Here is a 19,902-nt window from a genome sequence, read left to right on the forward strand (position 1 = left end):
TATCTTGGAACAGAAGTATGAATAATGGGTTTCTCCAGTATTAAGGAGAGTCTTATGCAAATGCTGACATTGAGTTCTAGGTTACAGTTAATAAGCAAACTTATGCAGAATTATTTCTTCAAAAGTCTGTAAGACTTCATATGGTGTCTTCATGTCTTTATAGCTCTGAATCTCATGATTCTCCTTTTATAGATGAGGAGCCTGACCCTCAGGGTGATCCAGTGACAAGCCTAGGAAGGCACAGTTAGCCAAAAGTGAAGGTAGTACTCAAATACAACTTTTTTGACTTCAGAATGTCAAACAGCAAAATGAAATAAGCAAAGCATAGGAAGAGTAATGGGTATTGCCAAACCTGAACTGCTAGTGGGTATGCTAAGGAGGGATTGGTTAGTTCTTTAAATCTGAAATTGTGATGAGTAACTGAATTAATGCTACAATCAACTGCAAAATATCTTTAAAATTTTTTTGATTATAGTATTTTATTTTTCCTAATATGTACAAAAATGGATCTCAACATCCATACCTGCAAAACACATTCCAAACTTCTTTCCTTCCTCCCCAAGAGAGTAAACAATCTGACATAGGTTAAACATGTACAACTCTTCTAAATATGCTTCCATATTCACCATGCTACACAAGAAAAATCAGATTAAAAGGGAAAAACATGAGAAAGAAAGAAAAAACCCAAGCAAACAAGCAACAACAAAAAGGTAAAAGTGCTGTTTTGATCCACGTTCAATCTCCATTAGTTGTCTCGACTCAGAAAGAAACAGAATTTGAACCCAGATCTTCGAATCCCAGCCAAGATAGATCTTTCTTCTCATATATCTTTCTAATGGGTTTCAGACAAAAATTATCCTCTTTCCACCTTCCTACCAGACATTTGTTTAGCTATGTTCTACATACCTATGCAATATAAAATTTCTATATATAAGGCTTTGTGGAAAAGAGATATAAGTTTATTTATGTTTTTCTCCAAAGGGCTGGGTTTTAGTGTAGGAGGCCAATTGGTTGCAGCCTATGTCAACTTTATTGTACTATACACTGTTTTCTCTTCTAGGTACTTCTGAGTCTCCAGAGCTATGTTTTGGTTGTCTGTAGGAAAATTTAAGGTGGAATATGTAACAGACTGGTCTTGATCATCAATCTGTAGAGAGAAAGGGAATATGTTTAGATTACTTGTGGAAGGAGAAAACGAAAATAAAATTAGAGCCGTATTTCTCAAGTACTTATGGAACAGGGATGATCTATCCAAGACTTCCACCTATAAGACTTCATTGATCTGTAACCAGAGTTTTTCCCAGTAGTGCTGGCTTTTTTTTTTTTTAAACAGTTTGCTGATATGGCTGTTCCTCCTTATATATCACACAACCCCTTCTTTAGCCCATCTATTCTATCCTTGACTTGTAAGTGGGAGATCATAAAGTATGTACAGACCCAGCTTAATTGGTCGTCATTAGATCCTTGGCTAAGGCAACTGCTGGATGGACATAATGAGTTGGAGCAGGCAAAGAGTCAGATAGTACAGATGAGACAGGAGAGGAAACCCACATAATAGAGAGTTAAAGGCTTTTCCCAATAACACATAGCTAGTAGGGATTAAAGTAAAAGTAAATTTAGGAATCCCTATTTGAATTAGTACCTGTTTCAGGGATAACAATTCTGCAATGCTCCTAACTTGAGCCTGGCAATTAAAACTTCAGTGTTCCTATAGCAAGGCTTTCTGCTCTTCTTTTCTCATCCTTCACCATTATCCCTGATACGGTATTTTATGAAAGCCGTCTTCCATATCTTTCCTTTTCCAGCACAGGAACCTATTACTTTCAATTTTCACCACATTCTTTCCCCAACCTACATGCCCGAGAAGAGTTAGAAATATACTCAAAATGAAAAATTCTAAAGTTCCTCACTTATTGAGGGTTTCTTCTGATGACTCAAGTTTCATTTGACTTCAAGCTACAATTCTAAAATAATGTTAAACAAAGCCTTGTTTCTGTCTTGGGTTATAAGGGAGGCAGTTTTGGTGGAGAGTCCCTGAAGAGGTTTGGGCTCAGAGTAAGTATAGCATCTAGGTTAGTTTCAAGCTTGATCTCTGATTAACTGTGATGTTGAGGCGAATCGTATAACCTCTCTATGTCTCAGTTTCCTCAGATGTATCCTGGGGATAATACCCTATACCCTACACTTCCCTCTGGAAGGAATATCATGTAGAGAAGCAATAAGGTCAGATTAGTCTAGTGGATTTGAGAGCATTTTCTCCATAACTGGATGCTCATCCAGGTCAAAACCACTAATTGTAGGTTTTCCACAGGGACTCTTTTCTCTTTTCTTTCTATACTACTTCACTGGATAATCTCATCAGAAACCATATAATTTAATTGCTGTCTCTATGCTGATTTTTCTCAAATCTATCTATTCTTCTTTAATCTCTGTTGATCTCCAGTCTCAAACTCTTCAACTTTCTTTTGAACTGAATGTCTAGTAGAAATCATTTTAAACTCAATATATTCTTCCAAGCTTACCCATTACTGTGGTTATACCACCATGATCATCCCAGTCACCTAGTTTGTGACCCAGTTGTCATCCTCAGCTACTCACTATCTCACTACTCTTAAATGTGGTCCCTTTTCTCCTCTGATACAGCCAATCAAGGACTTCATCACTTCATGCTTGGCCTATTACATAAGCTTGCTGGTGGGTCTGCCAGCCAATCCCCCAACCCCACTTCCCCATTCCCTTACTCCAATCCATCCCACACTTGGCCACCAAAATAATTTTTCCTAAAGTATAGGTTTGACCATGTCATCTCCCTGCTCCATATCACCTCCCTATCACCTCCAGAATAAAATATAAAATTCTCTGTATGGTTATCAAAGCTCTTCATAACCTAATTCCTCCCTACCTTTCTAGTCTTCTTGCACTTTCCTTCCTGCAGGGCCTCTGATCCAGAAACACTGGCCTTATTGCTGTTCCACAAACACAACACTCCATTTCTCACCTCTGGATTGTCCTTCATACCTGCTGTCATCCTTCCTTATCCTATTTATTAGCTTCCTTAGATCCCTTTAAGTTTCATCTAAAATCTCACATTCTATCAGAACCCTTTCATAATACCATCTTTATTCTAGTACCTTCCTTCTGTTAATTCTAATACCTTCCTTCTGTTAATTAATTATAATTTTGTTAATGTTTTCCTTATTTTATTGTGAGCCTTTTGAAGGCAGAGATTGTCTTTTACCTTTTTTTTTTTTTTGTATTCCCAGCATTTACCACAATGCTTGGCACATGAAAGATCCTTAATTAAATTTTTATTGATTGATTGAGTTACATGCAGAAGTATAGCTAGACCGCCAATCAGTGTCAATGACATTGGGTAGAGCCAATTTGGAGGTGAAATATCACTTCCATGACTACCTTTATACTACCTGGAAGAATGTCCCCATCTGGGCACTGGGAATGCCATTATTGTTTTTGCCAAACTAGGAATACAGAAATGATAGAAGATCATCCCTCTAGTGGAAGAGTTCTTGACATTGGAGTAATTTTATCTTCTTCCTGATGCAGAAATAATGCTACTGGGGAATTCTGTTCTGGATGTAAGTCATTCTAGGAGTGTTGCTGTCCATATTTTTCTAGCACAGGGAAGACCAATGTGCAGTAATATTCTCTGAGCCTTGCCCCTTGATGACATGATAAATGATATCATGCACTCCCAGGGGTTTCATCTTCCTAAAAATTTTACCCATGAATCAGGGTATTTTAAAATGTCTTTATTTCTCTCCAGGATTTACACTGTTCTTGATAGATCTTAAGTTGAACTTGAATAAAAGTCAGAGACCAAAGTGAATCTAGATTAAAAAAAGGACAAAAACTTAACAACAACAACAACAAAATCCCTGACTGGATTAGGTGTTGACATTTTTAAGCCACAGAAAGGACTGTATTTCTGAGCTACTCCCAACTTTTTTCACTGATACTATAACTCAATCCAAAATCCCCAATCTGTGTTCTCAAAACACAGATATCAAACCCATTAAGGGACTACACGTGTGTCAAAAATCCATATATTTTATGTTTTTCCCCATCCTGTGTTGGCCATACCAAAAGCGGCTGACTCCATTCCATGACATCAAACTTACTCAGATTTTCTGGATATTGCCTTTTCCAATATGCCTTTAAATTTCCTAGTATGGGAATGGGAGACGTTATAGGGAGGACTGAGGATATATGTAGAGAAAGGAAGACTCCAGTTCTCACCACAGTGCTGCATTCTATATCTGGATTGCTTTGGATAAGTGGATCCTGATTTGAGGGTCTCTCCTGCAGCTTCAGATTCTTGTAACAAAGTTCATTAATGGGCTGCGTGGGAACAATGCACAAGGATATGTCAGCACATTGGACAGAACCATGTCAATAACCATATCCAGGATTCTCACTGAGCATTATCTATCTCCCCTCCTAGCTGATCCAGTTCTCTCTGCCTGTAGACTCTTCTCTGAAAGTCCTATACATCTTCCCAAAGTCTTTCTATCCCGCCTCTAAATTCATCCCAGTTTTCTGACCAGGAAAAAGCCTACTTAGATTGTTATACTTTATCTGCAATACTCTTAGAGTAAGTGAAAGGTGATAACTTGAGCCCCTGAGCACAATGCCTTCAGTTTTGAATTGTAAATTATTGCCACACCTTTGTTACACACTGGGATAGAGACTAGGGCTATGATTGCTGTAATATAATGACCTTTACTGTGTAAACACAGTGTCTTAGAGATGCTCAGGGCCCTGAAAAGCTAGCTTGCCTAAGATTACACAGCCAGTATAAGTCAAGTATTCTTGACTGAGGCCAGCCTTCCAACTCCCTTACCATATCACCTCTCTACAAGAATGGATCAAAATAAAGGAAGATTCCATTGTGCCATGGGGCATTAAATAACGACATTCTTTTCTTCTATGCTTATCAGGGAATGGAGCAGGAGGGGGTTGGGGATCTCAATTTCCCTCAGACTATAGCTTCTCTTACCTGACCAGAGTCCAGCAACACTTTGGATTTCTCACGAGCTAAAAAAGAAGAAAGAATGGTAAGCAGTCATAAAGTCATTTCCATAGAGCACAGAGAATAGTCAGCATGGAAAATGCATAAGCTGAGTTAGGATGATGGGTGTAAGAGGAGAAAGAGAGAACATTCAGTGTCTTTTTTATGTAACAGTTCTATTCTCCTCAGGACCAGTATTAAAGACTTTAAAGCCCAAGAGAGCACAATCTTGTTCAGAGTCAATTGGCTTGGCCTACAGAACAAGGATGAGTTCAGAAGCAGAGACATTATCTAAAAGAGGAAGCAGGACTGAGTGAAGAAAAAATATGGGAAATTTACCCTTGAAGAAACACGACCATTTCTTGTTTTGTTTTCCATCCAAAATTTTGCAATGTTTCACTTGGGGGTGTTTCCTGGGTCTTAACTTCAGGGCCTGAGCAATGCATACTATATTCTTTTTCTCCCTTGAAAACCTGACTCTTAGCCACTGTTCATGTTAAAAACAAAGATCTGATTAAAGATCATAGAGGACCCCACTTAACTCCTCATATTTCTATTCAAGATTATGTCCTATAACCCATTTTCCACTCCTATCACTGAGCAGAATGAACTGGTGTTGTGTTGAGGTGGGATTTACTGAACTGTTTGTACTGACTAGAGCTGGACAAGGTATCTAGTCAGGCTTCCTGGAAGAGGTGGACTACTAATTTAATTTTTTACATGAGCAGCTTTACTGAGATCTAATTTTTCAAAACAAGGAGAAATGAGACCATTGGGCCTTTAGAGAAAAATGCCCAGGCTATTCAGTGCCCTAAAATAAAGTAGATCCGAGAAATATTTCTATGTAATATATTAATAGTGAAGTTGTAGAAAAATGATACAAGTCTAGCTATCAGATAAGAAAATAATTCTTCTTTAATCTGAGAAACAGATTACTGAAAACAGACTACTTCCTTCTCCAAAGGCCAAAAATACACAGTGGGTAACTGGAGCATGTGAATGAGGCTGCTGTATTTGAAAGTAAGAGCAGACAGGAAATTCCCCATGTGAAGAGTAGTGAAGATCTATTTCTATACTCCTCTGAATATAAGTACTCCCGTTCCAACTCCCCATGGCTTTTGCTTTGAGTTTTTCTTTTTGGAGAGCCTTAGAAATGGAGAGGGGCTATGGTTAAAGCCTCTACCTTTCCTTGAGCCATTAATATACAGAGGAGCCCAAGATGAGCTTAGGTAGCTTACTAGGGAAAGAAGGAGGAAGGAGAGAAAGTCTTGTTGGAACAGAGAGGGAAAGATAAACTGGATGTAGAAAAAGTTACAAAATGGCAGGACGTTTGACCCAATGATAGCATTACTTGTCCTGTAAAGCAAAGATACCAAAGAAGATCATATGCATAGAGAAATATTTATATCACCTTGTTTTGTGGAGACAAAGAACTAGAAACCAGAATCTAAGTCAAATAATTGAGTATTGAATGAACTAACTATGGTATATGGATATAATGGAATACTATTGATCAATGAGAAATGATAGAAGGGATGTTTTGTATGAAGTAGGTAAATTTGCATTAATTGATGTGAAGTAAGAAGAACTTTTAGGTTTAAGACTTTAACCAATTATGATTTCAGAATACTGGTGATAAAGAGTGCTACCTCATTACAGCAAGATAATGGAACTAATTGACACATTTCTGGACAGAACCAATAAGAACAGTTTTATTTTTTTTTATGTTTGACTATACATATTTATTGAAAGATTTTTTTTTCTAATGGAGGAGGGGGGAGGAACTAAGAAACAAAAATACTAGTTAATTGAAAAAAATGAACAAAACTAGAAAAAATTACATGTTTTAGGGTGATATACAAACCTCTTTTCTGCCTCATTTTCCAAGCCAAACACAAAGCTCCCACCAATAAAATAATTAAAAGACTCAGGATCAAGAGCAGTACTCCAGACTTGTCAAGAATGCCAGATCTGCAGAAAGAAAGAAAATCCAAAATAGTTGATGATCTAATCCCTTTCTTTACCCTTCCTACTTTCATGTTGAGGTACACATTCCATGTCCTATCTGAAGTTGGATAACTGACCTGCCAAAGATAGACTGATGATCAACACTTGGAGAATGATGCAAAACAAAACAAAACAAAACAAAACAAAACAAAACAAAACAAAACAAAACCCAAAAACTTATTGGGAACTAAAAAGGTTTTCTTGTTAATGACCAAACATAGAGCCATGATATGGTCCTTTATTGGCTACAGGGTCAAGTAATTCAAGGTTAATGGGGTTCCCAGCTTGAATATCAACAAAAGTAAAAATATAGATAGGCTGCTAAGACCAATTATATATCAGAAATGGGAAGATGCAACCATGAATCATGATAATCATTCATGAGAGTAAATGTACATGTCCAGTTCTGAACATAAATGTACTCTCCACATTGGGACATGTAGTGGAGAGATTGTTGGACTGAGGCCTAAGAGAACCAGATTTCACCCAAGTTGTGTAATCTAAAAATTTAAGGCTTGGTTTATTTTTTCTTCAAATTAAGTAAATTTAAATTAAAGTTCAATTAAGTGGTCTTTAAGATCTCTTCTACCTCTGACATTTTATGGTTTTGTGCCTCAGTCAATCAATCAATCAATGAGAATTTTTAAGTATCTATACCAGACATTGTGCTAAGGGCTAAAGATACAAAGAAAGACAAAAATATTTTTAAAAGTAGTCATTGCTCTTCAGGAGTTTACATTTGAATGCAGGACACAGTATGTAAATAATTGGGTAAATAAGATACAGAGTAAAAGGAAGGTAGTCTTAGAGTAAGGGTGGGGGAGACCAGGAGAGATCTCTTGTAGAAGGAACTATTTGAACTAAATCTTGGAAAAATCCAAGGGATGTTCAGAGGCAGAGGTGAGAAGGTAGAACACTACAAAAATGGGGGAAGCTAATGCTTAGGTCTAAAGAAGGGATATAGAGTATTATGTTTAAGTAATTGAAAGTGGACTTGCATTTCTTCGTCATTGAGTGTGGAGTGTAGTAAAATATGAGTAGACTGGAAAGACAGGACAAGGTCCAGGTTGTGAAGAACCTTACTGTCAAACTGAGTACCTAATATTTGATTCTCAAGGTAATATGGAGTCATGGTAGCTAACTGAGCAAGGAAATGACATGATCAAAACTACATTATAGGAAAAATACCTTGGCATTTTTTGGAGGATGGATTGGAAGAGTCCAGGAACCTAATTAGAATCAGAGAGACCAACCAGAAGACTATTGTAGTAGTCCAGGTGAGAGGTACTAAATCCCAACAAGGCTGTGTGAATGGAGAGAAGGGAAAGTATGCAAGAAATTTTGTGGAGGTAGAAATGACAAGATTTGACAACTGCTTATATGTGTGGAGAATAAGGAGTCAAGTAAGACGATGTTAAGTTTGTAAACCTAGGGGACTGAGAGCGTCTTTAATAATAATAGGGGAATTCAGAAGAGTGGATGATTTGGGGGAGAGATAATGAATTTATTCTTACCTTGGGAGTTGGATGAGGTCATTAATCTCTTTTGAAGTCTTCTCTCCACCTATTTCATTTTTGCTCGTTATTTTGTTTGTTGGTGATGTGGTTATATATCTATTTGGGACCACTGTAGCTGCTAGAAAAAGAAAAGTTCAAATCAAATCCAAGACTTTGTCCCTTTGTCTTTTCTTATGTGAATACTTTTACATTTCCATTTTATATAGAGTTTGTGATTCATGACAACAACCAGACAAATGACTCTGGGGGATGAGATCTGCTGCAGCAGGAGGGTCACTCATTTGCCAAACCCCACAAAATATGTCTAGATCATGGTTCTTAATCAGGGTTCTATGACTTCATTCTAAAGAATTATTATGATAGCTATATTTAAAATTATGTAATCCTGTGAATTTTATTTTATGCATTTAAAAACATCACTAAGAAGGGACCCATAGTCTTCATCAGACAGCCAAAGAGCTCCAGGACACAAAAAAGATTAAGAACTGCTGGCCTAGATACAGGTAAAAGACCACTTAGATAAATCTTAATGTTTCATATCCTTGTATTTTTAAATCTTTGCCTGATGGGTTAAAGATTAGAGGGCTTATACAGAGAGCTCTCACTTGATTGATGGTTTATTTAAAGGGGAGAAGCTGGAAGTCATGGTAGGGAAGAAGTCAATACAGTGTTTTCAGAGAAGCCTTGAAAGTAGTTAGAATGATCTCTCTGTTCATTTTGGGTCATTTTTTTTTCTTGCAACAGCAGATATCACTCATGGTGCAGTGACCAGTGGCATGGGCCCTTTAAGAAGTCTCAATAATCTCTCCCTTTGTTACATCATGAGAATATGATCCAATGTGACCATTGGAAAGAACAATAGGAATCCTGAGTTTGAATCTTGCTTCTGGATCTTATTAGCTGTGGTGATGACCTAGAGCAAGAAACTTAACCACTTTAAAACTCAGCTTCCTCAATTGTAGATGGGGATAATGATACTTACACAACTAAATATTGCATTAAATAACACTTGGGGAAACCTTGAAAATGGTAAAGCTCTACGGAGATATAAGAATTGTGTATAGTTACAAGAATAGAAAATTTAACACCTTGTATAGGAGGTGGCTAGATCCTGGGGTTTGCAGAGAGACTGGGGCTTGGTTTGGGATTTCTTGGAGATGATAAACCAGGACAAGAGCTGGAGTTGGGGAACATCCCTTAATTCTTAATTATAACTAGGCTACAGGCCACAGTAGAGATCACATTCCCTTCCCCCTTCTCCCTGGCCAAGGGGATCATTAGCCTTTTGGGATGGATGTGGGATGTGTACAGTTCCAGAGGATTCATAGGACACTTGTGGGAAAATTTCCTAGCTCAGTTCATGCCTATGAGGGAATAGAGAGTGAAACTAGAGGACTTAGCCATTCCAATGTAGCTAATACACTGGAGATATGGATCTCGTTGATAATGACCTTGGGAACTTTGGGGACTCATACCCAACTTAGATGGATAATCAGGTAAATAGGCACAAATCTGTACCCAAACACTCATATTCATTATCTGGAGCTGTCATCAATTAGTTATGGATTGATTTTACTACTATAATTGCAGGGGTAGGATATGGGGGATAACTCTTGCTTCCATAAGCCCTGGGTACTGGGAGAAGTATTTCTCTTACCTGGAGAAACAATTATAGTAATTGTGAACCTGGAATCCAATAATGTTTGCTTAATCCCACAATAATACTCTCCTGCATCAGCTTCAGTGATGTTTTTAATGGTGATTGTGAATGTTAGATTTTCAAGATTGTCTTTGATGAAAACTCTTGATTCTTGAGTATCCTTACAAAGGAAATAAAGTGAGGTTTTGCACCAGTATTTATGTTTAGTCTTGTATTTTTCTTCATAGGAACACTGCACAATCAAGGATTTTCCTACAATGCCAGTCACCTCACTGGGGCCAGACAGAGATAAACAATCTGGAAAACACAAACCCATATTGTCATCTCATGTGCAAGGTTTAAAACAAAGTGGATGGTATTTCATAAGCTTGTTTCCCCTTAAAAACTTCATCAGAAATCATCAACCTAAGACATTAGCATGAAGTAGAAGTCAGGGATACACTGGACATTGTTATCAGATTCAGAAACAGGACCAGATAATCTTGTTAAGGTTTGGGAGCTGAAGGTTAGAGTTTCTGTTCTTGTTTCTTTTTTCTTCCCCAAGAGAAAGCAAAAGTTCCTTCAGAATTCCCTCCAGGAGAAGTGTTAGACACTACAATGCAGTGACTATACTTTGTGACTTCATATAGGAAGCTGTCTTTAGGGGGCCAGGAGACAAGATGATGAATTGGATAGAATGTAAGACTATCAAACAAGAAATTTGGGTTCTAGTCTTAATTGTGTCACTTTGACTTTGTAAAGCCACTATTTACTCTCCCTCCCAATTTAGTTTCCTTATCTGTAAAAGAAAATGTTTTTAATAGAGTACTTTTGGCCCCAATATCTGTAGTACCTGGGGCATTCCTTTTTCCCTCATGGAATGTTCAAAAATATTTTTGGTAAAGGTCATTCTGTACACTACTCAAAACTATTTTTTCCTCTAATTAACTAGAGAGTAATCTGTTCAAAGCAAAGGCTCTTAATGAACTAACATAGTAAGAAAAGTTATAATAAAACATCTCCATTTGCTCTCCTTTCCATCATAAACCTAGAGCATATTGTCCCATAAACACACACCATCACTGTAAAGAATGGTCACAACTAGGGATCAAATATGAAGGTTGCATATTTAGAACACCAATATAAGGATACCCACATGGAGGGGCAATTCAAACCCTCAACCCTATAAGACTAAAGATGCAAAGTGATGTCATTTAACTTTGTTGTTGTCTTGATCCCCATTGGTTGGGTTATCTCCATGCTTCCAATTTCCAATTACTGATGTTGGCTCTTAGTGACTGCTTGGCAGCTAACCTCAGTTGATTATGGTTTCATGGTGACTTCTGGGCACAGTAATCATTGTGGTGTAATTCAACTGGTCTGTTACTCTATTGAGACAGTTATGTGATATAATGGATAGAATAATGGACCTGGAGTCAGGAAGACCTGAATTCAAATCTGACCTTAGATACTCTCTGTGCAATCCTGGCCAAGTCTCTTGGTCTTTGATTGCCTCATTTTCCTCAGCTGCAAAATGGAGATCATGATAGCACCTACTCCTCAAGATTGTTGTGAAGATCTAAAGAGACAATGCTTAGTATAGTGTCTGGCACATTGCAGATATTCATAGCAGTGTTCATTTTCCCAGAAAGAAGTTTGGCAGAAACTTGTCATAGACCAGCAACTCAAATTGTATATCAAAATAAGGTAAAAATTAGTACATGATTTAGACTTAGAGAGTAATATAAGCAAATTATGGAAGCATGGAAAAATTTGCCTCTAAAATCTATGGCTAAAGGAAACATTTATGAACAAAGAGATAGAAGTATAATGAATAATCTCGACTACACGAATTTAAAAGGTTTTACAACCAAACCAATGCAGCCAAAAAAAGAAAAAAATAGAAAATGGGGGGAAATTGAAGTGAATCTTTGAAAAAAGCCTAATTTCCTCAAATATGGAGAGAACTGAGAATAAGAGTGATTCCCTGATTTATAAATGATCAAAGGATATCAACAGTCAGTTTTCAAGAGAAATATAAGCTATCAATGTCAAATAAAATGTTCTAAATTACTATTTTACATATGCAAATTAAAACAATTCTGAAGTAGCACCGCACATTTATCAGATTGGTTAACATAACAGAAAAGGAAAATGACAAATGCTGGAGGGGATATGGAAAAATGGGTAAACTTATGCATTGTTGGTAGAGTTGCTTGTAATGTTCAGGCTAGTTTTCTGTCCTAGTCTGCCCCAGTCTCAGTCTTAGACACCAGTCTCCCTCAGCAGCCTGAACTAGTCTCCCCCCACAGTCTGAATCTGACTTCCTCCTGACTGCCTGTCTCCAGTTCTTATATATCCTATTACATCATTTCATTATACTGAGTATATACTAATCAGAGTGATTATATCATTATATCAAACTAGAGTGATTATATCATAATATACTAGTTATATGTGAACTAGAGAACCATTATCTAGGTAATTCCACTGAGTTGACACCTTGTTTTAGGTTTTCTTGTTTCAAGTGTAATTGGCTCTTATAGTTGCTCACTAGTCTAATCATTTGGGAGAACAGTTTAGATCTATGTCCTATGAACTATAAAATCATGCATAACTTTTTATTCAGTAATACCATTGCTAGGTCTGTATCCCAAAGACATGAAAGAAAAAAGGAAAGGGCATAATTCCTCAAATATTTATGCTAGTTCTTTTTGTGGTGAGCAAAGAATTAGAAGTTGAAGGGGTGCCTATAAATTGTGGAATGACTAGACAAGTTGTATTATATGATGATGATGGAATGCTATTGTCCTATAAGGAATGAGGGGGGTGGTTTCAGAAAATCTGGGAAAACTTATATGAACTGCTGCAAAGTGAAGTGAGTATATCTAGGAGAACATTTGTACATAGTAACAATAATATTGTAATGATGATCTATTGTTAAACGGTCAATTTATTGGCTGATAAATGATCTAAGACAATTCCAAATGACTCAGATAAAAACCAGAGAGAGAGCACTGATGAATTATTGTTTGATCAAATTTAAAAATTATTATTTATTTATTTATAACATTTTTTTTGAGTTTCAAATTCTTTCCCTTCCCCATCTATTTACTGAGAAGGTAAATAACATGATAGAACTTATGAATTCTGAGTGTGCATTGAATCATATTTTCCACTTATTTTATTTTTCTTCTTTTTTACAAAAAGGCTAATATGAATATATTTTGCATCACTTCACATGTATAATTATTATTATATTACATGTCTTCTCAAAGGGAGTGTGGGGACTGGATGGAGCAAGATAATTTGGAACTTGAAATTTTACAAAAATAAATGTTAAAATAAAATATAACTATATTTAACATGCTTGTTTTCTTTCTTCCATTCTTTCTGTTCCTTCTCTTCTCTCAAGAGCAGCTAATGTTGACTTGCAGCCAAGACACATAGAACTTTTCTTACTATGATGTTTCAGATCGCTTTCAACAAATTATGTTCTCTAGCTGAGTAATAAATGGTAGAGGTAATTCTGTTTATATTTAAGAAAGAAGTTCATGGGTAGTATTTTTGAACACCTGACCTCTACTGTGAATAATGAAGAAGTTTGTGCTTCCTTGGCAATGTGATCCTCAAATCTAAACTCTGAATGAGAAAAGAGAGATTTCCTAGGTGGTATCAGATTTGGGAGTTACCAAATGGATAATCTCAACATTGAAAGTTTCCGAGTTTGAACACTGATGTATCAGTTTCCTAGAGGAAGGCTGACTCTACACCATGCATCTTGAAAAAGGAAGAATATTGCTGATAGAGAACTGACCTATAATTGAAGGACTAATGTCTCTGTCTGTCTCTGTATCTGTGTCTCTCTCGCTCTGTGTCTCTGTGTGTCTCTGTGTGTCTCTCTCTTTTGCTCTCTCTCTCTCTCTCTCTCTCTCTCTTTGTGTGTGTGTGGTAATGGTGGTGGTAGAAGTGGAAGTAGGAGTGGGTGGGAAAGGGGAAGGAAGAGATTTGAATTTTACCAACCCTACTATTACTGTGATTTATTAAAATAATATAGGTCCATGGGAAAAGATAATTCTTGTAGCATCTTATCCCTGAAACATGCTTCTCTTTCGGGGTATTCTAATACATTCCTTGAGTATTTTATGTATTTCTGTATTTGTTTCTGGGCTCTCATGAAGTATTTTATGTGGGGGACAAAATAAAAGCTGTCCCACATCCAATATACATATAGTATATTTTAGGAGGTCAAGATTCTGCTGTGTATATTTAGGATTCTTTATTTTGGAAATTTCCCCAGAGTAAAACTGAAGGCAGAGTTTAGTGAGTCAAAGAGAGAAAATAAACATCTTTGGGTCAGTCCCCCAGGACTGAACCTGTTTCATATGAGCCCAATCAATGTCTTGGGGGTAAATGGGTTGTTAAGGGATGGGTCATATGTTATATAAAGTTTAAGAACCCCTGGGGAAGAAACTAAACATTTTGAGTAGACAAGTGTTATTTCCATGAACACTAGTAGGACTTCAGAATATAAAGTAAGTTTGAGAAAAGAAAAGCTGACTAAGATAGTTATCTGAGAGTAGAAGATAGACTTCTATACTATGGATTAAATTACAGGAATGATGGGGCTCTTGATGATAGAGTACCAGGAATAGATATTTGCCTGGAGTCTGATCAAGAGGTTATTAAACTGAAAATGAAAAAGGAAGGGGAAAAATCCCCAATATAGCTACAGAGCTAGTTATTTAGAGAGCAGCATGTTCAATGTAGAAAAAAATTTTTTTTGAAGGCTAAAATAGAAATGATTCTGATGAGGAATAAAAGATGGAGCTGTCCTAATAGACTTAACATAGCTTCACAAAGAAGTCATAAACCAGATCAGTTTTTAAAAGTATAGAAAGTAAAAGCAAGAACAGGTAATGAAACCTAAATTCAAAACTGTGGCACAATCTTGAAAGAATAATGTCAGAAGCAGTAAAGTCTGGAATTATTTGTGACGGATAATAAGTTCTAATGACAATAGAAAAAGTTGTTTAAATTTTTTTTTTAAACTTATGGCAAGAGAAATATCAAAGAATAGTACTGTCTGCAAGTGGATGGAAAAAAATGAGAATGGAAGAAAATGAGAATAGAAAGTGACCCCATTTTAACTTTGCTTCTCAGGATTCTAATGAATAACAGCCTGGGATAGATGTTGAAAGAACTGGAAGATACCACTGCTGAAATTTTTTTAGTGATTGAATTTAAATTCTGTAAACTATAGGTCAGCAACTGTGAATTCAGTTCTCAACAATATTTTAAGATACATTGCAAATGGAATGTTTAAAAACATTTCCAAAGGGAAGCACTGACCACCGAGCCAACATAATTTTCAACAAGAACAGCCTACTTTCATTTCCTTTTTGATATAGATTCTTTCTTTCTTTCTTTCTTTCTTTCTTTCTTTCTTTCTTTCTTTCTTTCTTTCTTTCTTTCTTTCTTTCTTTCTTTCTTTCTTTCTTTCTTTCTTTCTTTCTTTCTTTCTTTCTTTCTTTCTTTCTTTCTTTCTTTCTTTCTTTCTTTCTTTCTTTCTTTCTTTCTTTCTTTCTTTCTTTCTTTCTTTCTTTCTTTCTTTCTCTCTCTCTCTCTCTCTCTCTCTCTCTCTCTCTCTCTCTCTCTCTCTCTCTCTCTCTCTCTCTCTCTCCTTCCTTCCTTCCTTTTTCTTACCTATGATAAACTGGTTAATTAACAAAAGATACAAAAAAAGGACATGTTAAAATGATGGGCCAAATCGAATTCAGTAAATATCTTAAGCTCTTACTATGCAGAAAACTCTGTGACAGGCACTAGAGATGAAAAGACAGAAACAGTGAAAAATAATCTCTTCCCTCAAGAAACTTGCATTCTCTTGGTGGGAATACAACATTTAAATAGATGAATAAATACAAGATAATTTGAAGAAGGAGATGTCACTAACAATTGGGAAAGGCTTCATGAAGGAAGTGGGATTTTAACTGAGCCTTGAAGCAAGCTGAGGATTGTTAGAGGCAGAAGTGGAGAAGGAAAGCATTCTGAGTAGAAGAAACAGGCTGAGCAAAGGCAAGAAAACATAGATATGGGAATGGAAGGCCAAGTAATCCTGTTTGACCAGAACATAGAGTGCATAAAGTAGTGCGATATGAGAAGTCCAGAAAGGAAGACTGGAGTCAGATTGTGAAATGCTTTAAATGCTTTTGTGAATAGTTTGTATTTATTTCCTAGAGTCAATAGAACACTGGCTACTGGAAACATTTGAACAGGTGAGTGGCTTGGGTGAACCAGTGAATGAAGATTCTTATCATGGAATTTGTGTGAAGGATTGATTGGAGAAAAAAGAAAATGGTAACAGGAAGACCAGTTAATTAGGGGCATATTGCAGTAGTCCAGGCAAGAGATAATTTGAGTAGAAAGAAAGCACTAGATGCAAGAGATATGATGGAAGTGGAATCAACAAGATTCAGTATTTAATTGGATATAGGGGTTGAAGGAGAGGGAAGAGTGATTCTATTTCTTTACTGTTAAGGACCATATCTAAGTGCAAAACACAGAAAGCCTGTAAAGGGTTAAAGGGGACTGTACCATTAAGGGGCTGGTTGGTTCTTGAAAGTCTCCCAAACTGTGAATCATAACACACTTGAAGGAATTGCAAATCAGTCTTTACTGACCCAGCTGTTGCTTGTGAATTGGGAATGAAATAAATCGGCAAGAGGCAAGAGGGGCAAGAGGGGCAAGAGGGGCAAGAGGGGCAAGAGGGGCAAGAGGGGCAAGAGAGGCAAGAGAGGCAAGAGAATATAACTGCCTTTCAATCTCCTGGTATTATTATTATCCTCTCACAAGAAGGCATCTATTCTGCTGGACAGAGTTAGAAACCCAGCAGCCATTAGCATGTTGCTCCTGTAACACTTTCCCCTTAAAATGATTACAATTCTAAAAAGTTGCATGTCACTGCAATTCATACTCTCTCTCTGGAATTCAATGTACTCCTTTGTAAAAATGAAGGCGTAAGATTCTGTTCCAAACATTTATACTCCCAGTATGCTAAACTTCAATGTATCCAGAAGGAAATAGAAACCTATGATTCCTGGTGATATAAATCTAAATGACTAGAATGATGGTTCCATCCTTTTTTTTTTTTTCCTGAGGCTGGGGTTAAGTGACTTGCCCAGGGTCACACAGCTAGGAAGTGTTAAGTGTCTGAGGCCAGATTTGAACTCGGGTCCCCCTGAATTCAAGGCTGGTGCTCTATCCACTGCGCCACCTAGCTGCCCCCCTGATGGTTCCATCCTTAAGGATAAGTGTAAATAAAGTTCTATACTTAGTTTTTAAAAATTAAATTTATTTAATTTTTAATCTGTGGAGTAAACAAGTATTTCTCTAATAGTATATTAAAAAAGATGACTTCACATGATACTGCAAATCTATTATATATAACTTGCTATTTCTTTTAAACATTAAAATAAATATATAATTAAATATAAATATATTCATATTAAATGTATATATAAATATATAGTATATGATTAAATATTATTTAATTAAATAGGCATAAATGTTTTAAATATGTAAGCATAATCCTGTAAATTTCTTTTTTCTTCCCTCCTCCCTTCCCAACCCCTTTACCTGTAGACACAAATAGATGTGTATGTGTGTATATACATGTATAGATACATGCATATGCATGTACAATTATATTTAGATTTAAAAAAATCATTTATGTGATGAAAGAGACAAGAAACTATATGAATGAGTCAATTTTTGGTAGCCAAAATGAGATCATTTTCCTGAAGCTCCATTAAAAGAGGGCAGAGGGAAATTTGATCATTTTACTCAGTTGTAATCAGACCAGGGACACCTAATCTCTTTGTGATCCTCAGACACTCCATTTTCCAGCTCTAATTACTTTCACTAGCCTGGAATGCTCTACTTCCTAATCTCTGTGTCCTGATTTCCCCAGTTTCCTTCAAGTCCCAGTTGAAACACAGGAAGCCTTTCCTAATCTTTCTTATATCTGTTGATTTCCTTCTATTGATTATTCCCAATTTATCCTGTTCATGACTTGTTCATAAATTTGTTTGTTCTCTCCCTCATTACACCGTGAGATCCTTAAGAATAAGAACTATCTTTTGCCTTTCTTTGTATTCCCAACCCTTAGTGCAGAGCCTGAAACATAATAGTTACTAAATAAATGTTTGACTGACATTTTAGGAAAGAGACTGACAAACTGGAGCATATTCCAAAGGGACCAAGGTGGTCACTCGGTATTCCTCTCCAAAAACTTCTCATGTTTCCACAAAGCCAAGTAAGTTTCTTGAGTCTGAGTCTAGATACATAGGGTTTTCTTTGAGTATATTTTTTCTCTGGTGTGGATCTGTTTCTGGTCCATTCTAGGTTCTGTATAGAGCTTGATTCCTATTCCTCATCCTAGAATCTGCAGCTGACTTCTCTCCTCTTACCTCTGCCAGAGGGACTTTCTAATGACTTCCTTCACTCACCTTTTGGGCAAAGAAACAGTAGGATTGAAGGTAGTGGCAACAGCAGCAGCGGGAGTCTCTCTTGCTTGCTCATTTCTCCACTGGGTGTTCAGAATACATTCTCTTCAGTTCACTTCTCCAATCTTTATGGTGTGCCCCAGAAATTAGCTCCTCCAAACCTCTGACTTACGTTTCTGTTTTTTTTAAGTGTCATGTTTCCTGTTTTTATGTAGCTGTTTAGTGGTAAGACATCTACATAGCTGTTTAGAGTTCTCAAGAAGGGAGAGGGAATAAGCATTTATCTAGTGCTTAATATGTGCTAGGCTCTGTGTTAAGCATTTACAGATTTGAAAGTTTACTGGGAATGAAAGTTGCCAAAAAGAAGTGTGAGTGGGGAAAAAAAAAGATAGAAAAAAGACTAAAAATAGGTTGTGTTTGGAGGGAGAGGGAAAAGAAGGGAATAAGCATTTTTATAGCACCTACTATGTGCCAAATTCTATGTTTATAGATGGATTCTAGATAATAGATGATGCTCTTACCCTTTTCCAGTCACCCATAGAGTAAAGCAGGGCTGTATTTTTGCTCCTATCCTTTTTTTTTTAAAGCATATTTTCAGCAATTTTATCAGATGCCTTCAATGTATAACAGCACCAAGGTTAGCAACTGCACTGATGGCAACTTCTTTAACTTGAAAAGGCTACAAGCCAAGACAAAGCGGAGGGAGAGTGGATGTATGACTTTTTGTTCCCAGATGATTGTGCACTCAGTGCAACCTCTGAGGCTGAGATGCAACAGTGTACGGATTGAATTTCTACCACTTGTGTAAATATTGGGATGACAATTAACAAAGATGAGATTTGAATTCAGTTCTTCTTGACTCCAAGCCCAGCTTGCAGTTCATTAGGCTACTTGCCTGTGTCATGTACTGGGACCGCTTCTTCCTCAATGGATCTAGCAGCAGCATTCCTACAGGAGACATCATTCCTTTGTGGCTTCCCTGTAAGGAGACTTCTGGAAGCCCTTGCCGAATTCTCCTTTCTTTGAACTCCAAGAAGACAGAATCTGTTCAATAAGACTGTTCATTCCGTTGTTCAGTTGTATCTAACTTTCTGTGACCCTATAAAATAAGTGATTTGTCATTTTCTTTTTTAGCTCCTTTTTAGCTTCCCCAGATAAGGGAATTGAGGCAGATAGGGTTGTGACCTGATCAGGCTCACATAG

General features: G+C 36.8%; 1 protein-coding gene across 1 annotated transcript; it reads right to left on the minus strand.

Moving 5' to 3' along the window:
• Positions 1–466: 466 nt before the first annotated feature.
• On the minus strand, positions 467–18,857 carry LOC141539279 (CMRF35-like molecule 8). The gene is made up of 7 exons (XM_074261821.1): positions 18,703–18,857; positions 10,211–10,510; positions 8,551–8,671; positions 6,894–7,000; positions 5,018–5,055; positions 4,258–4,359; positions 467–1,147 (listed from the first exon to the last, which is right to left on the minus strand). Exons 1-7 carry the CDS (start codon positions 18,773–18,775, stop codon positions 1,019–1,021), a joined length of 870 nt encoding a protein of 289 aa, XP_074117922.1. The 5' UTR covers positions 18,776–18,857; the 3' UTR covers positions 467–1,018.
• Positions 18,858–19,902: the final 1,045 nt, after the last annotated feature.

The sequence above is a fragment of the Sminthopsis crassicaudata genome, chromosome 4 (assembly GCF_048593235.1).
Source record: "Sminthopsis crassicaudata isolate SCR6 chromosome 4, ASM4859323v1, whole genome shotgun sequence".
Lineage (NCBI taxonomy): Eukaryota > Metazoa > Chordata > Mammalia > Dasyuromorphia > Dasyuridae > Sminthopsis > Sminthopsis crassicaudata.

What these genes read in the sequence shown, in the direction of transcription:
- LOC141539279 (XM_074261821.1), bottom strand. Translation starts at nt 18,775, where the DNA reads ATGAGCAAGCAAGAGAGACTCCCGCTGCTGCTGTTGCCACTACCTTCA. An exon ending in ACTGTTTCTTTGCCCAAAAG is followed by an intron (nt 10,511 to 18,702) that starts GTGAGTGAAGGA and finishes TGTGTTTTCCAG; the next exon opens with ATTGTTTATCTCTGTCTGGC. An exon ending in GACCTCATCCAACTCCCAAG is followed by an intron (nt 7,001 to 8,550) that starts GTAAGAATAAAT and finishes TTCTTTCTGCAG; the next exon opens with ATCTGGCATTCTTGACAAGT.